This window comes from Polypterus senegalus, chromosome 2, assembly GCF_016835505.1.
Source record: "Polypterus senegalus isolate Bchr_013 chromosome 2, ASM1683550v1, whole genome shotgun sequence".
Taxonomy (NCBI): Eukaryota; Metazoa; Chordata; class Cladistia; order Polypteriformes; family Polypteridae; genus Polypterus; species Polypterus senegalus.
In genome coordinates this window covers 61,434,028-61,461,284 of record NC_053155.1, presented here as the reverse complement: position 1 = coordinate 61,461,284, position 27,257 = coordinate 61,434,028, and the positions used below count along the sequence as shown (strand labels likewise).

At 36.2% G+C, this 27,257-nt stretch overlaps 1 protein-coding gene across 4 annotated transcripts in view; it reads right to left on the bottom strand.

Annotated features, from left to right (window-relative positions):
• timmdc1 (translocase of inner mitochondrial membrane domain containing 1) overlaps positions 1 to 27,257 on the bottom strand; it is a 36,793-nt gene extending 9,536 nt beyond the window's left edge. Inside the window, exons 1-7 of one of the 4 annotated variants that reach the window (XM_039743823.1) lie at positions 24,699 to 25,581; positions 24,547 to 24,596; positions 21,189 to 21,427; positions 13,917 to 14,082; positions 13,056 to 13,144; positions 10,424 to 10,491; positions 3,328 to 3,406 (exon numbers count right to left, since the gene is read on the bottom strand). In XM_039743823.1, coding sequence (XP_039599757.1) covers positions 3,328 to 3,406; positions 10,424 to 10,491; positions 13,056 to 13,144; positions 13,917 to 14,082; positions 21,189 to 21,403 — 617 coding nt within the window. In that variant the 5' untranslated portion in view covers positions 21,404 to 21,427; positions 24,547 to 24,596; positions 24,699 to 25,581. The other 3 variants (XM_039743826.1, XM_039743825.1, XM_039743824.1) reach the window with 3 other exon arrangements.

The window sequence follows — 27,257 nt, the reverse complement described above, 5'->3', positions numbered from 1 at the left end:
TTTGCCTGTTAGTCTGGCTTCAGTCTGTTCTAGTGGTTCACTTGCTCCAAGCCACACCAGGTGGCACTGTCCTTAATACTAGAATTACCAGAGCCTACGAAAAAACGCTTCTTAAATCCCCTCACACCTCTCCGCCAGCGTCCTTTGTCCTCTAAATGTGCTGATAAAGAGAAGCTAGAAGCAGCCGGCTATTCCATCCCCCCACCAATTTAGAACGTGCACGAACTTCAGCTTGATTGAGTATCTGGGAGTGAAGTGGAGTTTTAGAGTGGAAATAATAGATCTTTGCTTGGAACACACGCATTTCATGTGAGTTCCGTTTCTACAGTAATCTGTGTAAACACATTTTTAAAACAGAAACATTTTTCATATTCTAGTAGTAAATGACAAAATGTAGGCATAAACTATATAATGTATGAAGCCGGAAGTCCAAATATCAAAGAAACATTTTCACAAAAGGTACAAATATAACACAACAATTGTGCTTTTGTTCAAAAATATAGCTGCAGAAAAAAAGCCGCCTTAACATGTGACATTGACACCCTCTTATTACGACCGCCTCTGTGGCGCAATACAATCAGTTACTGACTGGGAATCAAAAGGTTGCGAGTTCGATCCTACACCACTCCGTTTTGAGATGTAAACTGCTCTTTTCTTACTATTTTAGAATAAAAGCATTTGATTTCAGTCTGTAACAGCCGGTGTAATTAATGATCTTTGTAAAGGTTAGCTTTGTTTTTTTTTTTTAATTCACTTTTCATTCTCTCAGTCGCATTCAGAATCAATCCATACAACCCCATCTGACACGGCTGCTTTCACATAAAGACGCGCTATAGCTCTGCAGTGTATCACGATGCATACTATCGCCCCTCCCCCCACCCCCCCAAAAAAAGGGTTCTGACACACAAACGCTGGCAAAGCTGCTGCCTTCTTCGTATCTCACCGTCACTTGATTTTCTTTTTATTCAATTTTACTGAGTGTTCCTGCCAGTCCCCGCATGTTGCTGTATGCTGTTTCTTTTGTACTCCAGGACATACAGAGGAGAGAATGGTAAAGAGCAGTAACTTTGGCGCTATATGCAATCATCGGACACTCCCCATCTGCCCGTGTCGCTCAAACACAGGAACATTTGTTGGTGTAAAAGTATAACAAAACAAGTGCACTTTTATTCAAGTGCACTTTTTCCATCGCCTTTTCCTGTAAGAAGAAATACACACTTCTCTCTATGCTGTGATTTCTATTACACACCTGAAAGAAAGAGACAATATATGTGAAAACATCATCGCACTAATGCAATATTATTTGAAAACGAACAGCGTCAGATCGGGTATGAATTTATGCAGGAACTGGAAATTCTCTGATGTGGGATCAGTTCTGTATGGCTGTGGGCACTTGTTTTGTTATACTTTTACACCAACATATGCATCGTGGTACACTGCAGAGCTATAGCATGTCTTTATGTGAAAACAGCCGTGTCAGATGGGGTTGTATGGATTGATTCTGAACGCGACTGAGAGAATGAAAAGTGAATTAAAAAAAAAAAAAAAAGCTAACCTTTACAAGGATCATAAATTACACCGGCGGTTACAGACTGAAATCAAATGTATGCTTTTATTCTAAAATAGTAAGAATAAGAGCAGTTTACTTCTCAAAATGGAATGGTGAAGGATCGAACTCGCAACCTTTTGCATCCCAGTCAGTAGCTCATTGTATTGCGCCACGGAGGCGGTCGTAGTAAATGGGTGTCAATGTCACATGTTAAGGCGGCTTTTTTTTTCTGTAGCTATATTTTTGAATAAAAGCGCAATTGTTGTGTTATGTTTGTACCTTTTGTGAAAATGTTTCTTTGATATTTGGACTTCAGGCTTCATCCATTATATAGTTTATGCCTACGTTTTGTCATCTACTACTAGAATATAAAAAATGTTTCTGTTTTAACAATGTGTTTACACAGATTACTGTAGAAACAGAACAGACATGAAATGTGTGTGTTCCAAGCAATGAGGTATTATTTCCACTCTAAAACTCCACTTCACTCCCAGATACTCAATCAAGGCATGAGCTGGGAGAAGTTCGTGCACGTTCTAAATTGGTGGGGTGATGGAATAGCCGGCTGCTTCTAGCTTCTCTTTATCAGCACATTTAGAGGACAAAGGACGCTGGCGGAGAGGTGTGAGGGGATTTAGGAAGCGATTTAAGGTGGGACGTATCTACGAGTTTTTTTGTAGGCTCTGGTAATTCTAGTGTTAAAACACTAATTTTTTTCTGATTACAGCTATATGCAGTAATCTCATTCACAAAATCTTCAAGTACTAAAATTTATCAGCCTTACGCAATTTTATGTGAAAAAAAGCATTCTTTATAAGAATACTCCACTCAAAAAAGATATATTTTTATGTTCCTTACCTCATGTACTTTGTAGTGATGCCACAGAAAATTTTTAATCTCATTTTTTCATGCAGAACAGAGAGAAAAAAATTGAAGATATAATAGAAGTCAACAGTGACTAGTGATGTGCAACAGAAAAAATGTGAAAAACAGGCTTGATTTTTTGAATTGAGGATCCATCTCTTTCAGTCATTCATTGGTCAGGAATCATGTCTTCAATTTAAAAAGTCAATCCTGTGTTGCTTTAGTTTCCTGTTTATGATGTATGCCTATTATTCTGGAACTGTCTATTTAAAAAACTTTTAGCAAATAAAGCATGTTTTCTCCACGTTTTAAGCATATGACTGGATGACTGAAATTTACATTATGACATATTTCACAAATAACATGTTTTTTTTTCTTTTCTCCATGGACATTTTTCATTTGTTGTTACATAGCGTAAGTCACTACTGCATTCTGTTATAGACTTTTTATTTCTCCATTCTAAATGAAAACATGAGATGTAACTTTTTTTTGCCATCACTACAAACTACATGGGTAAGTAAAAATAAAAAAGATATATGTATCATTTTTTGGATGGGTATTCCTTTAACTGAAAACTCCAAAATGCATTTTGCTAAGCATCCAGTGGCATTAATGCTTATATTTAAATTAAACTATTGTGTTTTATGTATAGCCTGAAAAAAGGGTTCTTAAATATTCAGAAATCTATTAAGAAAAACCAAAGCAGACATAAGTAGAACATTTAAATTACATATGGATTATAACATGGCTCATAGTCTGAACCAAAGATGCCTGATCTGTTTGGTGGCAACCCTAACCATGACAAAACTGTGCCTTCTATAAGACAAAATAGTAACAGCAAAGTGTACATAATGAATGACTAAAAAACTAATTTAAGTAAAAAAAAAAAGAAGAAAAAATGATTCGATACTCACCCTAGGACACCACCAATTAGTGATCCTGCCACCAAACCACGTAAACCCAGATTTATTCTGAATAAGCCTCCTGTAATGGCTTTATAAAAGAGTAAGACATTAATATATTACTACATATTACAAATCACATTTATTGGTACTCAAGTTGTAAAAATAACAAAATATTGACGAATAATTAGAACAGAACTTTGTTATTATGTACTAAATAGAAACACAAAAAACTGCAAATATATGTATAAGTGCTGTGAGTCAAATGTTTGTTATAAATAAATAAAAATAAATAAATAAAATAAAAAAGTGAAACACATTTCAAAATATAAAGCAAGAATCACTTGAAATTAATATTTTGTTTATTTTTGTTCAATTCATTTTTTCAATTAATCAAAATAAACTTCAGAAATTGTAATATTTTTAAATATATTCTACCAATGGTCATTAGAACAATTTTGATAACAAGTCAGCTCAATCCTTTTCACCTAGATTATCAAAAATAACATCATGTTGAGATTTCAGGGGTCCCTAAAATCGTCCTCCCTGCTACACTAACTGCTGATGTATTCCATATTTCTATGTTTCTCCTTGCAAAGAAAAACTTTCTACCATTCGTAAAAATCTGCCTTTTACAGGTTTACAATTGGCTTGTTGAATAATTTATTTTTAAACAAGAGCGGAGATCCACTGTACTAATTCAATTCATATTTTAAAAAAATAGAAATCATATCACTGCTTAATTGCTACTCTACACATCATGTTCTATAATCAAACATTCTATTAGCATTCTTGGTCGCTTCTTTGTATAATCTGGAAGTGGATAGTGATGAGATTACTCCTAGATTCTTGTCATAAGATACACTTTCAAGTTTCATATCTCCCATGGTGTATTCAAATCTTCTTATGTATAACACCTCACAATTACATATATCGAATTTCACCTGCCACAAATCTACCCCAGCCTCTCTAATAATTTAATTGATTCTACATTTTCTGCCCTTCCACATAGTTTTGTATCATCTCCATTCTGTTCTTATCCATGTTGTTTATGTTCATTTGACTTCCACAGGACACCATTTTTTACACCACCTAATTCTGGAAATGTTTCTCTTACTTAAGTTCTTTGGTACTGAAGATTAAGACAATTTTGGACCCACCAACACACAGCATCCTAAATTCGATTTCTTTTACTTTGTTCCCAAATCTCTCATATGGTATAGTGGGATGCAAAAGTTTGGGCAACCTTGTTAATAGTCATTATTTTCCTGTATAAAATGTCATATAGGAGACACACACAGTGATATTTGAGAAGTGAAATGAAGTTTATTGGATTTACAGAAAGTGTGAAATAATTGTTCAAACAAAATCAGGCAGGTGCATAAATTTGGGCACCACAAAAAAGAAATGAAATCAATATTTAGTAGATCTCCCTTTTGCAGAAATTACAGCCTCTAAACGCTTCCTGTAGGTTCCAATGAGAGTCTGGATTGTGGTTGAAGGTATTTTGGACCATTCCTCTTTACAAAACATCTCTAGTTCAATCAGGTTTGATGGCGTCCGAGCATAGACAGCTCTCTTTAACTCACACCACAGATTTTCAATTATATTCAGGTCTGGGGACTGAGATGGCCATTCCAGAACGTTGTACTTGTTCCTCTGCATGAACGCCTTAGTGGATTTTGAGCAGTGTTTCGGTCGTTGTCTTGTTAAAAGATCCAGCCCCGGCGCAGCTTCAGCTTTGTCACTGATTCCTGGACATTGGTCTCCAGAATCTGCTGATACTGAGTGGAATCCATGCGTCCCTCAACTTTGACAAGATTTCCAGTACCTGCACTGGCCACACAGCATGATGGAATCACCACCATATTTTACTGTAGGTAGCAGGTATTTTTCTTGGAATGCTGTGTTCTTTTTCCTCCATGCATAACGCCCCTTGTTATGCCCAAATAACTCAATTTTAGTTTCATCAGTCCACAGTGCGCCAAATGGTTGAACGATGCACAGTGACTCCATCTGCTGCAAGATGATGTTGTAGGTCTTTGGTGATGGTCTGTGGGTTGACTCTGACTGTTCTCACCATTCGTCGCTTCTGTCTATCCGAAATCTTTTTTGGTCTGTCACTTCGAGCCTTAACTTGAACTGAGCCAGTGATCTTCAATTTCCTCAATATGTTCCTAACTGTGGAAACAGACAGCTTAAATCTCTGGAACAGCTTTCTGTATCCTTCCCCTAAACCATGATGGTGAACAATCTTTGTCTTCAGGTCATTTGAGAGTTGTTTTGTGACCCCCATGTTGCTACTCTTCAGAGAAAATTAAAGGAGGAGGGAAACTTACAATTGACCCCCTTAAATACTCTTTCTCATTAGATGATTCACCTGTGTATGTAGGTCAGGGGTCACTGAGCTTACCAAGCCAATCTGAGCTCCAATAATTAGTTCTAAAAGTTTTGGAATCAATAAAATGACAACGGTGCCCAAATTTATGCACCTGCCTGATTTTGTTTGAACAATTATTGCACACTTTCTGTAAATCCAATAAACTTCATTTCACTTCTCAAATATCACTGTGTGTGTCTCCTATATGATATATTTAACTGACATTTTTTATCGTAACAACCAACGATTTATACAGGAAAATAATGACTATTAACAAGGTTGCCCAAACTTTTGCATCCCACTGTACCTCATCAAAAGAATTTTGAAGTCAAGATAATATCTAATACTATGCTTTTGTTGCTTCCTTGTAGAATTCCAGTATACCAGTGAAATAAGATCTGAATACATGGTGACAATTTCTAAATCATCTCGCTGATTGCAACATCCTCTAAAGTTACCTTTCACCCACCTAGGGGTGTGGCTTCCCCTAGCTTGTTTTGTGAATGCTGGTCACGCCATTTTCATTTTGAGAACCTACTACTTATGGGACCATTTTCTTTCAGGATTTAGACAAACTGTTATTTTAATGATTAAATATCAAAAAATGAAGACAATAAATTTGGCATTATCGCTGAACCATATTTGTACAGGCCACAATATACTGTTGAGGAGCTCCAACAGACTGAAATGGAAAGAACATTACTCGAGACACAAAAAGAGCAAAATAAGCAACTGGAAGGTAAGGCGATGCATGGTACATATGTAGAGAATTGGAAGTTATGCGAGGCTGCAGTATGTATTACTGATGAAGGCAAATAAATGGAGTTCTGGAGACATTTTTTCCACTTTCCAAAATTAAACTGGAAGAAGCAATCAAAACCTGAAGGACCAAACAAATGCCTTTATACAAGTCAACTTATTTAGTAAGTTATTACAAGAATGATTGATTGCCTGTTCTCCAGTGTTGGTGGATTGCATGTTGCACACAGGACAAATTCAGACACAATTTGGCAAACATACTATCTAAGCCGTGTGGCATGGTGGCGCAGTAAGGAGACCCAGGTTCACTTCCCGGATCCTCCCTGCGTGGAGTTTGCATGTTCTCCCCATGTCTGCATGGGTTTCCTCCCACAGTCACAAGACATACAGTTTAGGTGTATTGGTGATCCTAAATTGTCCCTAGTGTGTGCTTGGTATGTGGGTGGGTGTGTCCTGCGGTGGGCTTGCGCCCTGCTCTGGATTTGTTCCTGCTTTGCGCCTTGTGCTCGCTGGGATTGGCTCCAGCAGACCCCCGTGACCCTGTATTAGTATACAGCGGCTTTGATAATGACTTACTGACTTCCTAAGCCCTTTTTTTAATTTTTTTTTAAAAGACAGTACAGGCTCTTTTATAGTTGGTGCTTATCGATGGACACTGTGAGCTAAGAGTGAACAGGAAATATATTCTTACCTTAGGGAAATAGTTTAAAGAACCTGTAATAAAATTATTATTTCTAGTTTATCATTTTATTATTATATATATTAAATAAATATTATTATTTTATTTATTATTTCTTTTATCATAACAGCAAATCATAAACTAAAACACCAAATGTTGACCTATTGGTCAATAAGCTAATGAAGCAGTGGTGAGAGGTGACCTGGTCAGGTCCAAGGCTGAAGACAATGGAGTAATGAAAATGGGCTACCAACACTATGGAGAGTTACGTCACATAACTGTGTAAACTACCACATATTCTGTGGTATGTTTCCACAATCCAGTGCCACCAGGGCAATACTACGTGCAATGCATGCCAAAGGAATGATCACATGTCTTGGTGATTGCCTGGCACATTAATTAAGCACTGGAGATCAGAAATGCAGGACCTGTCTTATCTGCCACAGGGAACTCTAAGCATTCGGCAATGGGAACTTCTTCATTGTCTAAATGAACATCTTAAGTACTTGTAAGGAGTTACCTGTAAGTTCTTTATGGCTTAAGCTTAAAAGCCACACCCTGCAAGTGTCAAATCAATTGTGGAGTTCAAGGGAGGGCAAAAGACAAGCACTAAAATGTTGGGAGAAATTGAGTCAGAAAGGTACAGGAGGTGAAGGAGTGTGCCAAAATTTACCCTTGTGCAATGACAATAAAGGGCATTCTATTCTATGTAGTTAATAAATTAACCATTTTTAGGTGCCTTTGTACATAATACACAACACACCTATTGTGAAAACCCATGTCTGTCGGTTTGCCTTCAGCATGAAACAACTCAGCACACCCTGGACCAATTTTGTTGAGGTGTGGCATACATATATGTCAAAAAAAATTGTTGAGCCTATTAAATTTTCACTCAAATATTTCAAACAAATTGCCCTGTATGAAGTTTTAAAATTTTAAATCCTCCCATTGAAAAGCTAAGCAAAATTTTGAACTAGCCAGTCTTAAAACACTCTGTGCAACTTCTATTAGGAATTAGTTTACTGATTCAATTTAACCTTGAGAGTGGTAGTATATTTTCCTCTATTACTCATCTGACAGCTGTTTAGACACCCAATGTAAGCACAGCAACACCCTTCACCTGCTGCTTTAAGCAACTTAACTAACAGAGTACCAAAAAGTCACTTCTCTGGAAATAAATGGAAGGGAAAATCAATTATCTAAGCACATATAGGACTGAACTGATTGAGCAATATTATCTGCAGATTATTACAGTAAAGAACTGATGTTATCAATCTGCAGTTAAACAGTGTTTGAACTAATTATAACAGGTATTGTGTAGCTGCCCTAACTGATATAAATATAGGACAGGTTTAGAACTATACAGTGGCTTTGGGACGTGGGAGGCTTCAGTAATTTAAGCCTTTAATGTCTAGCATTCAACCTGGTTCTTTCAGTTCTAGATGAACATGATAAATTGTAGCAAGCTCCTGATCTTTTTACCCATTATGTACCATTTGTATTACGTTTATTAAAACAAAATTAATTCTTTTCCAAGGTTTTACTTATTTATATAATTATAACAAATTACTGTGTTTTAACGAATATTAATTGCAGGATGGGGAACTTATTTCAGTTCCTTTTCTCCTTTCATTGGGTAATATTGATACTGATTTTATGCTAGTACTGGTCCTTTTGTATTAATAATTATTTCAGTTCCATATTATTGGATATTACTCTGTTAGGTATATTTTGAAAAATTTTATGCTTAAGAAAGCTGAATAACCATTAGTGAGAGACCCTCCTCCAACACACATCATTCAATGCCATTTCTATGTTATTTGAATCGGAATCTGTTGTATGAAAGCTACTGAGCCACAACAAGCCTGTTTGTGCTCCATTTTAAACTCAATTGTAAAGTGCTGTTAAAAGGCACATATTTAATGCAGACAACTAACAAATGTAGTACAATTCTATTATTGCTATTACTTCTGAACATCACTCATTGTTGCAAAACTATTTCATAAACAAAAATATAACTGACTCATGAATGAAGTAAATAAAAATGTGAAATGCTCAAACTTTAATATCACTAAACGAACCTGAATGTTACGCCATGCATACATTTTCTAATTTGCTATAACTTTGCTATCTTTCAAGTTGATTCTCAAAACTGCTAATAGCATACACCATAACCACACTCACAGCTGAATTTAACTCTTTGCTACTCACTTTTTTTATATCACATGATATTGTGCTTCCTTTCTGTGGCTGGATTTATTATCTCACCTGTCAAAATACTGTTAGTAGTTTGTAGGAAACACGCAAATATGAATCTTATTGAACTATTTACACAAAATAGTAAAACCGACCCTCTTAATTGGTTTACTTATGTGGAAAACATTCACCTCCTTCAGTCTTTCCTCATAGACCATATCCTGTTCTGGAATTGGTCTAGTAGCTCCTCTTTAGACTTTGGGCTGTACATTCTGCAGTCAGGCCGTTTTCTTCAATATGGAGACAATACTCCAGATAAGGTCGCACAAGTGCACTGTACAAATTTAACCTTCCTTGACTTGTACTTAACACAGTGTTCCATGCATCCCAAAATCCTAATAGCTTTCTTAATCATTTCAGTATAATATCTGAATGTGCCTAGTATGAATCAGCTATAACTACCAAAACCTTTTCATAAGGTGTACTTTCAAGTTTTCAGAAAAAAATAGCGTAGTACTAAGGTGTTGTACCGTGTACATCTTGCCTGAAGAAGGGGCCTGAGTTGCCTTGAAAGGCTGCATATTGTAATCTTTTTAGTTAGCCTATAAAAGGTGTCATTTTGCTTGGCTTTTCTGTACAGAAAAATACTGTGTAATTGCATAATTGTTTGTTGCTATGGTAAAACCTTACTTTTACATACATTAATTGAACAGAAAAAAAGGTTCACAACATATATCAAGAACGACAGTAATAAAGTAAAATAAAATATTCAGTAATTCAAATTATGGTAATAACATTTTAAACAGGTAATGTTTTAAACATTAGAACTGTGTTCCATTACAGACATGTGTATGACTGACAATGTAGCTTTCAGCTTCAAGATTTAAAATGAAAAATGCCTTAAATATCTCCACTTTATTGTGTCACTTTTCTGAAATGTTATACTTCAAAAATATCAAGATTATGTCACCCATGTTTTGTTAAAGTATAGAACAGATTACTCTTATTTTAACATCAAGAAAGACTGCATTTTTAAAATTTTTACATTTGCCAAAAAAAAAAAATTACATGAAAGTAAATTGAAAATTTCTTACCACCAGCTGCAGCATAGTGACCAAGAACATATTTATCTCTGTATACAGACAAAACGATACTCCCAGCACTGAAATGAAACAAGACATTGTTTTTAACAGCAGGAAACACAACAATACACAAAGAGTTAAAAAATGCGTTAGGGTATAGCTTTGCTCTGGTGAAGTTTTCATTGTAAAAAGCTCACCACAGCAGACCAGGCTTTCCAATTCTCAGCATCTCCTGGAGAATTAACATGCATTCCAAATATTCATTTACATCCCAGCTATGCTATACAGAGCAGAATCTGTGTTAACTGAAGGTCACAGTAAGACTATATCTCCTGCAAATAGCAAGCATACAACCCCCAAATTCTTACATAGAGTACTCTCCAAGTTATAGCAGCATCCTGTCCACAACACCCATGAATGACTCATTTTCTTTGACCTAAACCAACTTAATTTCAACTATACAAACACAACTATTGAAGTTTGAATACAGGGACTGAAGGACGCTGGCAAAAGTCCCTAGTATCCCATTCTCTTGCACACAAATTGCACAGAATGCATTCTAAGTTTGTACAAAATGCAGAAAAGGCAAATTCACACAACCCTCAAATGCTGCCACAAGGACAGAACATCCTTGTCAATACAGAGCTTTTAAATTACCACAATGATATTAATGACACAAATGGTCCCCATTCCAACATAAGCTCCCAGAGCTGCAATCTGTAAAGAGGGATTAAGGTCTGACTGACAGGTACTAGAAGGCCAAGAACGCAGTAGCCGCAAGAGAAGCTTAAGTTAGTGTACATCACTAAAGTAGTTAAGTGAGAAAACTACCCAGAAAGCACTGATAAATGTAGACTTTTACTTGGGATTTTATAAAAAGATGCTATAGAAATTAAATAAAAATATCTTAAAATACACATAATAAAAAAATACAAATCTTAATATTTAAGTATCTCAAATAACAATTACAGTATTAGTAACAATCATGTATAAACAATGTACATCACTAACTCATTAAAAAATACTTATATGTTTGACATTCATAAACTAATATGTTTAGTAAATCCAAAAAAATGTAATCCTGCATATGTTCTTTTTTAAATGTATGCTTTAGCCAATCATTTTTTATAAATTAACTGGATTCATGCAAGAAAATGCTTTTCCATAAATTGCAGTCATTAAAGTACATATAAATTTTACTTAACCGTTCAATGAGAAACTACAGTAACTGGTGCATCCAGTACATGGATAATACTAATGAGCTGATTCCAACCAAAAAAAGGTTATACACATATTTTATAAACAAGATAAGACAAAGCTTGGTATTTCATTTTAACATTCTTTTTATATGTTAGGATACATGATATAAGCTGTTTTCCATATAAGATGTGATTAGTTACAGCAGCGTCTAATTATACAATGTTTTTCTTTCAAGAATAGGTCTCTGATCCTGAAAACATCTTACATTAGAAAACATTTTCTCATGAATATAACAAACAATTAATAATGTGGAAGTAAAGGATAAAAAGAATAAGATGTGATCTGTAAAATAAAAAGGTAATGAAGAAAATAGAATAGTTTGAACACCACCTGTGCTACATGTATATGAAACTTTGTCCAGATTTTCCCAAAAATCTCATCTACCATCTCAACTATCCAAATGTTCAGCTTTCCAGCAGAAACTACTGCATCTAAAGTGAGTTTGCCTTCGAGATTCAAGAGCTACATAAACAGCTACTCCCATCTCTCAATAATATTTCAGTTAAGGTCTATCTTTCCTCATTCATGCCTAGAACAAGCTGACTAACACCCATCTTTTCCATGACAAGATCCTAAATTGCTTGTAATAACCTTTTTAACACCAAGCCTATGCCTTCACTTATGTGGCCATCTTGTCCTGCCAGGAATTCCCTGTCAAAACTGGAGACTCTCCAGCTAAAACTGCAAGAATTCTTCTTTACCTTGAAAAATTCCCTATTTATTAGAGTGTATGGTAATCTGTTATACAGTAACTGCTGCCTTCATTGTAAACCACCATGAATAAGGAAAATACCATCTCAGATCTCTGCAAAATGAAAAATTTGTTGCTAAAGTATATTTTTAATCATAATATAACACATTTCAGCATAATAAATCACTATTTCAAATGACGTGATTTATGTACTTTTAAGCTCCCTTTCAAAATGTTTTAACACATTTCTGGCTTTGCATCTGCATATGGTTTATACATATCTTGTGCATAATTGTTTGTTTTACCTTAAAGAACCAAAAACTGCTGAATGTGTCACAAATAGGCACACCAAGCAGAGTTATCCCTGTTCAAGCTTTTCCCTGTAAACATGATGTGATTAAGCAAAGTAGACACATAAGGCCTTTTCATGGGTATGCTACAATCTCAGATTTTCTTTCTACTTCTGAGAAATCACTTCCTACACAATTATTTTTGCCTTTCACTTCTAACAATTATTTCATTAATTGTTCTTTGATATTAAGCTGCTATGTTATTATTAAATAACATTTACCTTAAAGGTAATCATTTATTTTTCTCTATTCTTACTTTGACACTCTTGTCAGCTAAACTATGGGTATTTATTTATACTAATGAAAGATACTTTGAAAATAATACCTCCATTTAGTTACTTACTTAAAAACAGTGACAAAAGCTGCCACTCTCCAGCTCCAACGCCATCCATAACGTAAGAACCCCCGTATGGCAGCATTGTGGGCTGACCTCTGAAACGAAATAAAGACTTCACCTCAGGAAAAGTAATACTTATTTATTACTAAAAATACAGATAAACTACAAAAATTAGATAAATTGTGTAATAATCACTAGTTTTAGATAGGTAAAATATGTGACAAAGTGTATTCATCATTTTAAAAAGAAGAACTGAAAATTAGTTGGTAAAAGTATATTATATTTTTCTACCAAAAATTATGGGGCACAGACAATTACGATCAATATTCATTGTCAGTGTAGTGGTTACTGCCTTTACATCTAGGTGGCATGGTGTTTCAATAACTTTTTTACACTGAATCATAGCTCCATTGATAAACAGGACCAGAAGAGGCCTTATCCTAGCTCTTCATCTAATTCCTTTCCAAGGTTTTGAGTTTTTGAACTGAAAATAAGACTCTGGACCAATGAATGAGGGGAGAGTGAAGTGAATCTTCAGTTCAAATAGTCAATCCCATGCGACCTGTGTTCTAATTTTTCCAGAAGTATCTGTTTTCCAATATTTTAAAAAAAAATTCACGTTTTGCATGCGTAGCGTATACACCTGGAAAAATGACATGTGGAATATACGACAAAACACAGATTTTTTTTTTCCATGAACATTTTTCATATTGTACAGCACTGATCACCTTTGATTATACTTGTTAAAACATTCATGGCAGAATAAATGTAGACAGTACTCACCACCAACAACAGCAGCAAAAAATATGCATCAAAAAATAATGTGCTTAACCCATTTACTGCATATTCTTCATTACATACACTTACCACAGCCTCAATACGATGTCGATATACTTCAGCATTACTTTGCTCAATATACCTCTTTCTTGCATGTCTAGCTGCTGGAATTCCTCCATACATCATTCCAACTGCTGCAGCCATAAGTGCACTTTTTATAGTGTTGGTTATTTCCTCCGAAAAGGCATTCGTTTCACTATAAACAAGATGAAAAATATAAGTCTAGATAAAGTTTGTCCTGTTGTAAATATAAACCTACAGCTGGCAGCATAACACTGCATAGTCTTTAGAGGCTCTGCTTCCTTCATTGGTTCTATCACTTTCTCACTTTGTTTCTTCCTCTTTGTCAGCATGGAATAAAATGTCACCCATTTTTGCTTTGCATCCTCCTAAACCATAACCTACAGTGGTGTGAAAAACTATTTGCCCCCTTCCTGATTTCTTATTCTTTTGCATGTTTGTCACACAAAATGTTTCTGATCATTAAACACATTTAACCATTAGTCAAATATAACACAAGTAAACACAAAATGCAGTTTTTAAATGATGGTTTTTATTATTTAGGGAGAAAAAATCCAAACCTACATGGCCCTGTGTGAAAAAGTAATTGCCCCCTGAACCTAATAACTGGTTGGGCCACCCTTAGCAGCAATAACTGCAATCAAGCATTTGCGATAACTTGCAATGAGTCTTTTACAGCGCTCTGGAGGAATTGTGGCCCACTCATCTTTGCAGAATTGTTGTAATTCAGTTTTATTTCAGGTTTTCTAGCATGAACCGCCTTTTTTAGGTCATGCCATAGCACCTCAATTGGATTCAGGTCAGGACTTGGTCAGATTTGCTGGTGTGTTTTGGGACACTGTCCTGTTGCAGCACCCAAGATCGCTTCAGCTTGAGTTGACGAACAGATGGCCGGACATTCTCCTTCAGGATTTTTGGTAGACAGTAGAATTCATGGTTCCATCTATCACAGCAAGCCTTCCAGGTCCTGAAGCAGCAAAACAACCCCAGACCATCACACTACCACCACCATATTTTACTGTTGGTATGATGTTCTTTTTCTGAAATGCTGTGTTCCTTTTACGCCAGATGTAACGGGACATTTGCCTTCCAAAAAGTTCAACTTTTGTCTCATCAGTCCACAAGGTATTTTCCCAAAAGTCTTGGCAATCATTGAGATGTTTCTTAGCAAAATTGAGACGAGCCCTAATGTTCTTTTTGCTTAACAGTGGTTTGCGTCTTGAAATCTGCCATGCAGGCCGTTTTGCCCAGTCTCTTTCTTATGGTGGAGTCGTGAACACTGACCTTAATTGAGGCAAGTGAGGCCTGCAGTTCTTTAGACGTTGTCCTGGGGGTCTTTTGTGACCTCTCGGATGAGTCGTCTCTGCGCTCTTGGGGTAATTTTGGTCGGCCGGCCACACCTGGGAAGGTTCACCACTGTTCCATGTTTTTGCCATTTGTGGATAATGGCTCTCACTGTGGTTCGCTGGAGTCCCAAAGCTTTAGAAATGGCTTTACAACCTTTACCAGACTGATAGATCTCAATTACTTCAGTTCTCATTTGTTCCTGAATTTCTTTGGATCTTGGCATGATGTCTAGCTTTTGAGGTGCTTTTGGTCTACTTCTCTGTGTCAGGCAGCTCCTATTTAAGTGATTTCTTGATTGAAACAGGTGTGGCAGTAATCAGGCCTGGGGGTGGCTACGGAAATTGAACTCAGGTGTGATACACCACAGTTAGGTTATTTTTTAACAAGGGGCAATTACTTTTTCACACAGGGCCATGTAGGTTTGGATTTTTTTCTCCCTAAATAATAAAAACCAACATTTAAAAAACTGCATTTTGTGTTTACTTGTGTTATATTTGACTAATGGTTAAATGTGTTTGATGATCAGAAACATTTTGTGTGACAAACATGCAAAAGAATAAGAAATCAGGAAGGGGGCAAACAGTTTTTCACACCACTGTATGTTGTATGGGGGAGAAGCAGTAAATAATTACTGAAATGTTATAGAAGACTTCAGGTAACTTGTTTCCTAGGGTGTAAAGCCCACTGATGCTCACATCTGAATTTTTTCCATTTATTTTGAGGGTGATGCTGTTGCAGTCCAAACATTAATTTTTAATTGTAATTCACTATATGGTATCATGCATATAGTTTTCACTTTCCTTTACTTTCTTTTCATTTCAGAGGGGGGACAGAGTAGATTACTAATATGAAAAAATTTTAACTGCTCTTCAGCTATACCACGTCTCGTGGTCAAAACATTACGGGTGCTTGCGAAGCTTGTGAAGACTGACGTTGAATTATTTTTTGAGCTTATTTTTTGATAATTAACAGTGATTTAGACAAAATGAAATGATGCTCCACACACACCATTTCAGTTTAGATAAAATAACTCAAAATAGAGAGCCACTAATCAAAATGTCCATAAACTCCTGAATTGCTTCTCTAATTACGCAAACAGATACAGAGTCTACTGTTGGTCTGGTTTAAAAATAAAAATCACTATTTTGTTTAAAGCAATGCTCCTTCAGGCCTTGCAATGGCCATGTGTAAAGTTGTTTCTTGCTTTAAAGTTATACCAGGATAGGCTTTAGCCCTGTATGACATTGAGATGGATTGCACAGTTTTGAGAACATTATGTTCTGAACCTTACTTGATTCTTTATTTGACATACGAGTTATAAATAATTTTACACATCTTATCAGTAAGTAGTAATTTTGATTGTTGACCAAAAGAAAACAGAAAAATCAAGCCAAAAACAAAAGGACTAATTATTGCATTTCAAACTCAAAGCTTAGTCACCAGATCCTACCATCACCTAGTCTTTCAGGAAAGTACAGAATCACAATGCATTAAGTATGAAGAAGTCATCAATCAATTCATCTTAGGCTGCTTGGAATGACTAAGAACAGTTTATATCAAAAGGCATAACAAGATAGCTACACTCATGCACCGAAGTTTTTCAAAGAATATAATGTGAAAATAACTAATAAATAGTATGAACACCAGCTCAACACAGTTACTAAAATGAGAGATGACAACCTTATGGGACATGCCCAATCAAACAGAGAAATAAAAGTGAAAAAGTGACACGATATCATTAAGATGAATACAGAGAACAAATGTGTGCTAACAGATGTAGCTGCACCACCAGGAATATATACACAAGTGTAATTAATTGAGAAATTGTCTAATTATGAGGCTCTTGAGATCAACATCAGAAGAATGTAAAAATAGCAAGAGACAGTACCAATGGTCATCACAGAAACCCTCTTACTTGTAAAACACGCAATGGAAGGAAACTTATTTCAGCAGGATTCTAAGAAAGACCAGTATCTACATCAAGAGTTCCCAAAGTGGTCGATATCGACCCCCTGGGATCGATTTGAAGTTTCTAGGGGTCGATAGTTTCAATAAAAAAATTTGGGGGTCGACGACAGGAAAAATAGACCCCCTTACTACTGCTATTTGTTTGTTACTTCAAAATATCTATGATTACAATAGGTACCTAATTAAGAAGTAAAATAATTAAAAAAAACACTTTTTTTGATAAAAACACATTACATACCAAACTTGCGAACGAAAAGGTAAAATGTGTCATTAAATGAGTCACACGTAAGAATGCATGAAAATACATATAGCACAAACATGTCTGTGCATTGTCTTAACGAATGTATCAATGCAAGCGTGGACATGAAAAACCATTGCATGTCCACACTTGCTCGTGGTGGGATAAGACAGATATTCGATATTAGCAGAATCTATCAGTCTTGTACGGTCATGCTTTCATAAAACACCATACAGTGATCCCTCGCTATATCGCGCTTTGACTTTCGCGGCTTCACTCCATCGTGGATTTTATATGTAAGCATATCTAAATATATATCACGGATTTTTCGCTGGTTCGCAGATTTCTGCGGACAATGGGTCTTTTAATTTATGGTACATGCTTCCTCAGTTGGTTTGCCCAGTTGATTTCATACAAGAGACGCTATTGGCCAATGGCTGAGAAGCTACCCAATCAGAGCAGGTATTACAGTGCATCCGGAAAGTATTCACAGCGCATCACTTTTTCCACATTTTGTTATGTTACAGCCTTATTCCTAAATGGATTAAATTCATTTTTTTCCTCAGAATTCTACACACAACACCCCATAATGACAACATGAAAAAAGTTGTTTTGTGGTTTTTGCAAATTTATTAAAAATAAAAAAACTGAGAAATCACATGTACATAAGTATTCACAGCCTTCGCTCAATACTTTGTCGATGCACCTTTGACAGCAATTACAGCCTCAAGTCTTTTGAATATGATGCCACAAGCTTGGCACACCTATCCTTGGCCAGTTTCGCCCATTCCTCTTTGCAGCACCTCTCAAGCTCCATCAGGTTGGATGGGAAGCGTCGGTGCACAGCCATTTTAAGATCTCTCCAGAGATGTTCAATCGGATTCAAGTCTGGGCTCTGGCTGGGCCACTCAAGGACATTCACAGAGTTGTCCTGAACCACTCCTTTGATATCTTGGCTGTGTGCTTAGGGTCGTTGTCCTGCTGAAAGATGAATCGTCGACCCAGTCTGAGGTCAAGAGCGCTCTGGAGCAGGTTTTCATCCAGGATGTCTCTGTACATTGCTGCAGTCATCTTTCCCTTTATCCTGACTAGTCTCCCAGTTCCTGCCGCTGAAAAACATCCCCACAGCATGATGCTGCCACCACCATGCTTCACTGTAGGGATGGTATTGGCCTGGTGATGAGCAGTGCCTGGTTTCCTCCAAACGTGACGCTTGGCATTCACACCAAAGAGTTCAATCTTTGTCTCATCAGACCTGAGAATTTTGTTTCTCATGGTCTGAGAGTCCTTCAGGCGCCTTTTGGCAATCTTCAGACGGGCTGCCATGTGCCTTTTACTAAGGAGTGGCTTTCGTCTGGCCACTCTATCATACAGGCCTGATTAGTTGATTGCTGCAGAGATGGTTGTCCTTCTGGAAGGTTCTCCTCTCTCCACAGAGGACCTCTGGAGCTCTGACAGAGTGACCATCGGGTTCTTGGTTACCTCTCTGTTAAGGCCCTTCTCCCCCGATTGCTCAGTTTAGTTAGCCAGCCAGCTCTAGGAAGAGTCCTGGTGGTTTCGAACTTCTTCCACTTACGGATGATGGAGGCCACTGTGCTCATTGGGACCTTCAAAGAAGCAGGAATTTTTCTGTAACTTTCCCCAGATTTGTGCCTCGAGACAATCCTGTCTCGGAGGTCTACAGACAATTCCTTTGACGTCATGCTTGGTTTGTGCTCTGACATGAACTGTCAACTGTGGGACCTTATATAGACAGGTGTGTACCTTTCCAAATCACGTCCAATCAACTGAATTTACCACAGGTGGACTCCAATTAAGCTGCAGAAACATCTCAAGGATGATCAGGGGAAACAGGATGCACCTGAGCTCAATTTTGAGCTTCATGGCAAAGGCTGTGAATACTTATGTACATGTGCTTTCTCAATTTTTTTATTTTTAATAAATTTGCAAAAATCTCAAGTAAACGTTTTTCATGTTGTCATTATGGGGTGTTGTGTGTAGAATTCTGAGGAAAAAAATTAATTTTAATCCATTTTGGAATAAGGCTGTAACATAACAAAATATGGAAAAAGTGATGCGTTGTGAATACTTTCCGGATGTACTGAATGTTTGCATTTTTTTAATTGTGAGACGAAACTGTCATCTCTGTCTTGTCATGGAGCACAGTTTAAACTTTTGAAAAAGAGACAAATGTTTGTTTGCAGTGTTTTAAAGTCCCTGTTTCTACAACCTCCTGTGTTTCTGTGCAAATCTGTGTCCCAAGCGTGACAATATAAAAATAACAATATAAATATATGCTTTTTACTTTACGGATTTTCACCTTTCGTGCGGGGTTCTGGAACGCAACCCCCGCGATCAAGGAGGGATCACTGTAAATTGGTTTGTTTGATGTGACACGTACTTGTGATTTGAACTCTGAATATAATTATTTATTGAGGAGCAGTACTATGAAAAAGTAAATCAGAGGACACAGTTTATTTATTCGTGTTTGAACAAAAATCTTCTGTTTCAAGTAAATACATACTTTTTTTTTTTATCACAGGGGCTGTCAAAATTGTTTGTTAATAAAAGTTTTTATTTCTTCAGATAATAATATGACTAAACCAAAAAAGAAATGCAAACAGTACAGCTTGGACATTTGTACTTATCTTGAATTTACATATTTATTTCAAAAATGTAAAAAAAAACTCTGCTCATATTTTTTACTTTAATTTTTGTTAGTGCAGGTTTTGATATTAAATGTTGTACAAGATAATGCCATATTCCATAGTCCTTTTATCTTTTCAATCATTAATTACAAGTGATTAAAATGAAAAGTTTGATATATAGTGAAATATTTAATATTGAGTAAAAGTTTTTGGTAAAGGGGTTTGTGGCCGAAAAAAGTTTGGGAACTCTTGATCTACATACTACTGAAAATTATTTTGCTAGAAACAGCTCCTGTACTTTGAAGTGTGATATCAATGAACTGAAAAAAGCTTCACCTTCCCATGTGGAAAATAATGACCAAAGTTTATGGGATGAAAAAATAAGGTGATGCACCATAAAGAAATATAAAGACAATTATATTTTTATATTTATTTTAAAAACACTAGTAAATCTTTTGATGAGCAGCTAGCTGCTTGATATACCAGTGCGTTGTCATTAACTACAATGTTTTGGGCATCTCCACTCACAGTCATCTGTTTTCATGGTGGGATACTGCTACAAAGCAGTACATATAATTGTTCTAAAAGATGATACAACAATGTCTGAGTACATGAACAGTAACGCAAGGTCTTACTTCATATTAGTATTAAGAGAAAAATCTGCCTATATTTTAACTACAGTAACCGGTAATTAGATATTCTAATATATGCTTTTGTAACAGAAGAAACACGTGAGAGAAGTGGCATGTGCAAATGGGAGTCCTAATATATGTTTTGATTTTTTTTGTATGTTTCAAATGTAATATTAAATTTTCCTATTGTTTCTCCATCATATGATGGACAATAAGCCAGTAAATAACAAAGGAAAATCCAACGCAAATTAAAAACCAACAAAAAAAAATACAAACATTGCTTTAAATAACAAATAATGCTGTATACTGTACAAAAACAAACACATTGTATTAAAAAATATAAATACAGTAATTCAGGCAAAATACAAAGTTACAAATTAAAAACAAAAGATGGAAACAACATTGTTTACTCAAATATGGAAAGTGTATACATTAAAAATTCACTCACTGTCTGTGGAAGAGTTCTTTAATACGATCCCAACCAGTGTCTGGAAATTCTGGCTTGTTTCCATGGTTTGGTAATTCTGAAGGTTTTTCTGCACATGCAGAATCAGTGCTAGCTGCAGCAAGTCCATTTGGAAATGGCATCCACCTTCTGGTACAAGGTGATAAAAGGAACTCTTGAGCTGGCAACGTTTGTGCTAGTTGTCTTTTAGTATCCATCCAACATAATTAAAAGCAACCTCTCTGGAAAGCAATTTGAACAAAGTTTTCAAAAAAACTTAAATAAAAATAAACAGGCTTTAAATGACAATAGAAATGGTAAATTGAAAAGCTCAATCTGAAGTTGTATCTAAAAGCAGCAATGAAAGGTTGGTGATAGTAAAGAATTTATTTAAATGTATTTCACAGTTTAACTTAAAATGCAATCAATGCCACATTTCAGAGATATTCAAATGACTATAATATATGAAATCCAATAGACTTTGTATTTTATACTGTCACCAATGGACTTTGACACCAGTAATGACGCACTGCATGATAATGTGCAATGAATACACTTGACCATTCATAGTTTTCAAACTCGTTCTCTGTACATTTAGCATTCATTTGCTCAGAGGCTGATGCGCTTGCTGCTTTCTGAGCAGCTCTTCTTTTCTCCACTCTAACAGCACGTTTCTTCTCTTCTTTCATCAGCATCTATTCGCGTTAAAACTGATCAAGTCAGTGTTTGTGTTACAATTACTTAATACGTTTTCTTAAATGTTTCACTTAAGCTGGCACTTAAGTCTTCAATCTGCCTGAAGAATGATTTAAGATATGAAGAGGTAGGGGAAGTGAAGGCGAAGGTGGTAGGGATGGCTGCTGCCGAGAGTTAACCTTGGAGGTCAATCATCACCCCGAAAGCAGATAGTAGACGTCATGTAGTATATGTGTACCAAACTTCAGGTCAATAGTTCAAACAGTTTGCGAACTACAGGCAATTTAAAATCCTGGACAGACAAACAGACAGCCACGGTAGCATATTATATATGAAGATTTGATAGCAGTGTTAAATATTGTCTGCACTTGGAAACAGAGTTTCATTATTACCAGATAAAGACACCAGGAGTCACTTACAACATATTTCAGTCAGTCTGTAGTTGCTTACTCTGGATTAGTTTGTACTGCAGTTTCTTTCGATCATCAATACCTCTAAGTTCAACTGCTACAAAAAAACAATGGATCAGAGTTGGGAGTTCAGCTGAATTTGTGCTTGGTAAAGTTGCAAAGGCTTGTCACTGTTGTTTTAAAAAGCAACATGCATTTGTGAGAACTATGCATCAGAACCTTTCAGTTAACCAAATTAGGAAGACAAATCAAAAGCTATGTTAATATAGAATTATAACTTTGTATCATATTTATATTTAATCTAATTTTCCTAACAAATGAATGTTACAGAATTATAACTTTGTATCATATTTATCCATCCATCCATTTTCTAACCCGCTGAATCCGAATACAGGGTCACGGGGGTCTGCCGGAGCCAATCCCAGCCAACACAGGGCACAAGGCAGGAACCAATCCTGGGCAGGGTGCCAACCCACCGCAGGACACACACAAACATCAAGCACACACTAGGGCCAATTTAGAATCGCCAATCCACCTAACCTTCATGTCTTTGGATTGCGGGAGGAAACGTATCATATTTATATTTAATCTAATTGTCCTAACAAATTAATGTTACAGTTAACATAAGAACTTCACAGTTCAAATGACGGGATGAAGGTATGTAGTGACTAAGAAGATACGCACTTGCCCTGGGTCTGAAAAGAAAGAATACAGTATTAGTGTAGCTTCATTTCCTTTTCCTGAACAAACTAATGCATCATTAATACTAAACTATTACAAAAGACAACAACTAATTACAAGTAAGTTAACAATACCTTATTTCATTTGTGTTAGTACTATTATAAAAGTACATAAGGGCACTCACTGTATGTGCTTTTCTATATATCTGAATTATTAACATTTTTTGGCATGTAACATCATTAAACAGTATACAGTATATAAACAGAGGAAATGTAAGCCTCTGTTTTTATTTAAAGCAATGTACAAAAAAATCTGTAAAATAAGTATGAGAATTCATTAGGAAGCTACTAGAAAAACAGAATATGTGAAAACAAAAATTAAGAAGTAAAGCACAATAGTTGCTTCATGGTTTGATGAGAAGCAGCAGTTAAAAATGCAACATGTGGGAAAACAGATAGGGTGTCCTTTTTTACCAGGGGACCCTATTTCATTGCTTTAGGTAGGAATAGGCAGTCAATGAACAACATACAGTACTAAGTCATTTACTCTTTTTCTCCCTTTAAAACTTCAGCAACAATGTAACACAGATAAACTTTTATTATGTCACCGTTTTAGGTATTGTGTCTCAAGTCAGCAGCCAAACAAGACAAAAACTGCATATGAAACCACGTGTTGGCTGATGTACCAAAATGAACACTGCAGAAAATGAAAAGGCTCCTAAAAACAGAGATGCTGAAGCCCTTGTAATTATACAGGAAATCCAAATGCATGTTTAGTTTAGATTTTTATTGCTTTTTAACTTTAAAATATTTACAAATTTGATTGCTGCTTCTTCATTTTTGGATGTCAATTAACAATGAGATATACATAATAAAAACAAATTAACAAGAAAACCCAAAGCTCAACAGGTATTTAATACATGTGTTTATTGTAAAGTATCTGTTTAATTTAAACATTTCAACAGAAATAAACAATAAAACATGAAGGACCAAGAAATAATCTTTTGTTCTGGTTAACAGAACATTGGGTGATATTTTCATAAAAGCAAAATCTATAATATTAATTAAGTCTTGCAAGGGACAAGAAAGATTTTAACAAGGAATTAAGTAACGGTACTCATTAAAAGCAAAAATAAGTTCTCTAATTAAGAAACAGGTAGGAGAATAAATCTTCAGTTACTTCAGCCTTCCTAGACCAAGGGTCTCATTTACAAAACTTCATATAGATTTGAGCATGAAAGTATGCATACACCACAAAACAGTAAAATACATATACAGTATCACACAAATTCTGATTTATAACACCTGACTAACATTTCTATAAAATGTACCCTTTATAAATCACAATAATGTAAATATGAAAATCTGAATGTTTCCAATCCTGGCCAGCTGCCATCCTGAAACAACCATTTATGGACCATATCAGTCAAACTCATACATATACAACCACAAAGCTACAGAACATCGTTTCATGGTAGAGCAGCCTCCCTCTTGATAAATCCAGACACAGCCATGTGCATCTGAGGAATCTTATGCTGTGTTCCACAACTGCACGTGCTAGCATGCATGCCTTACCTCTGTGTTTTGGGGGTCAAGAAATCATCTGAGTGGATAGCCACGATCACCTGGCACATGTAAAACATGACTGCTGTAATTAATGAATAATACAGGCCAATCCAAACACTTAATGTTCAGACAGTTACCTTACCAACATGCCAGCTACCTACCTTGTACAGTACCATCACCATTTACTTTGAGGTGACTTTGCCTCAAAATAAATCATTGGTTGACTGAGGCCACCAAAGCACAACTTGTGTCAGTCCCATCTTGGCATCTCAATTAACTTGAGTGTTAATGGAATATAGCTGCTTATGGATAACAAAAGCAGCATCATTCTCACCAGGTGCCTTTATTGCAAAATTAGTGTAGTCAATTGCCACGATTATGTTAGGAAAGATGTGACACTGCTGTTGAGCTGGTGTTCATACTATGTTAGTAAAACATGTTGTTTTATGTATGTGAACCCACATCTTAATGAGAATCGAATTTAACTCCTCATCAGTCGGTTGATGGATTCCAGCACAGAAGGCATGATGAAGCTAATAAAGCTTGCCTGTGATATTTCTGACCTGTCGGCCAGTTTTCCCTGAGAAGTGGCAATAGGTAGCCTGACAAAAAATCAAAAAGTTTCTTTAGTGCAACTATGCAGACCCTCTTAAAAGAGAACTAAAGCAAGCCCATGAGGTTTAATGTTTGTCACATCAATGCACATTATAATAACTGTTTAGTGATATGAATTATTATATGCGTGAGTTGTCATTAGTTGGTCTGTCTGCATTTCCCAGTTTCCCTTAAAATGCTGCATACGCATGGGTCAGAACTGCAATACATATATGAAGGTTCTCCCATAAAGTTTTGTTTTCTAAATCCTAACTTTTTCCTGGAAAAACTTTATAAAATTGATCCGAAGTCTGGGGACTCCAGAAGTAAACACAATAGTCAAAAAGACACACTAACATTCCCTCTACAATCTAATCAGTAGAACCCTAGTGAAACATGTAGCACTCAAGCAGTGGTTTAAATGCAAATAAATCTGCCTCTTTTATGTTTATCATGAATGCAAAGGACCTTCTCAACTAACCAAAGCCAAAAAGAGTTCAACTCCAAAACACGAAAGCAGTACAATAACATAGCTGCCCTTTTCCAGGTTGCTTGGAAGTTGATTTGACGGATTCTGGAATTTAAGTGGTGAGGAGCCAAGCTATTAGACAACAATGTGAGGCTGGGGTGGGGATTTAAACAGAATTTGGGGGCTCTGTTTTTCCAAACATGTCTTATTGGGAAATATTTTGAAGGATAATCTTGTCCACGAGAAGTGGTGGGGACAGTTCTAACTAGCAAGTTATTTTCATGTTAACATCTGGTAGGATTTGCTTGTTGTGAGCCAAACAAGGTGTTTAAAATCCCGAGGATTTGTTGTACATTACGATAATAAAACACTCTTTATGTTCTACTCTCATTCTTCAGCCGGGTAAAATGCTTAACGTGTGCGTGACTCTATTACAAGACAGTAAAATAAACTTGTGTGCGTAATTTGAGGCTTATGACATTTTGCAATTTTTATTAATAATATATTGTAACGACCCGGCAGCATGCACTGGCGGAGTGACGCCGTATGGGTAATTTATGTAAATAGTTTGTGGGGAATTTATGGGTAATTTATGTAAAGCTTATTGTTGTGTCGAAATTAACTTAATAACCTAATTGTCTTTCTTGTTGTAAGTGTTGTATGTGTTTGTGCTCAATCAGTGGGGTGGGTTGGGTTATCGCCGTCCGGGGTTGTTGTTATTGTAAATAGTCACCATCAATGAGAAAGATGGCTCTGTAAATGACCTTGACCATGGCTAAACAATGAGTTTTAAGCTTTGTTTTTCTGGCCATCTGTTAATAAAAACATACAATAGGACACAGCTGTATCATTGCTAAGATTCTATCTAAGCAATTAATGCCGAGACACTCGGAGTCGTGCGGTGTATGGGACACGAGTGCTCGTTATCTAAAGAACTGGGTGCAGCTGCGTGCATAACGCTGGCAATCCGCTAGCCGACAGCCTGGGAGAGGTGCACGGCAGAGTTCGGCTCTAAAATCTTTAAAGACTCCACCACGGGTCGCTACAATATAAAGAACATGTATTATTGTATACATAAATGCATTATGCGCACGATCTGAACTTATCGCTGTACGTTTCTTGCAGAATATACAACAGCCAGGTTGATTAATGATTTATTCGATGGTTACGTGAAATAAACGAGCTTAATTTTGTAATTCGGTTATTAAAATGAAATCTGTAATTAGAGGCTACTTACAAAGTCTCAACACCAAATACGGGTTGATAGCTGATATTCAAAATGAGGTAAGACTTCTGTGCTAACACTGGCGTGTGCGGGGAGATGGAAGAAAAAATGCTAAACTACCATAATGAACGCACAATGTAAAGCAGCAGGTGAACTGTGTAGTTCTTCGACAAAAGGACGTGACCGAACGTGGTAACCTTTAAAACGCAAGTTAGTTCCTTCTGTATTTTTTATTGAGCAAACTTGGCATTCAGTCCGTTTTTAAGCAGGCTCCGATTTTTATATGACATTGCAAACACACGTCGGTTAAATGACAACATTCACGAGTACTTTCCACGTATTCTTTCATGTTCCTTTCTAAAAGTCCGTCCCTACCTGATCACGCCATCCCTATGCGGCAACGCCAACGTGAATCCTGCACTAGAGCAGGCA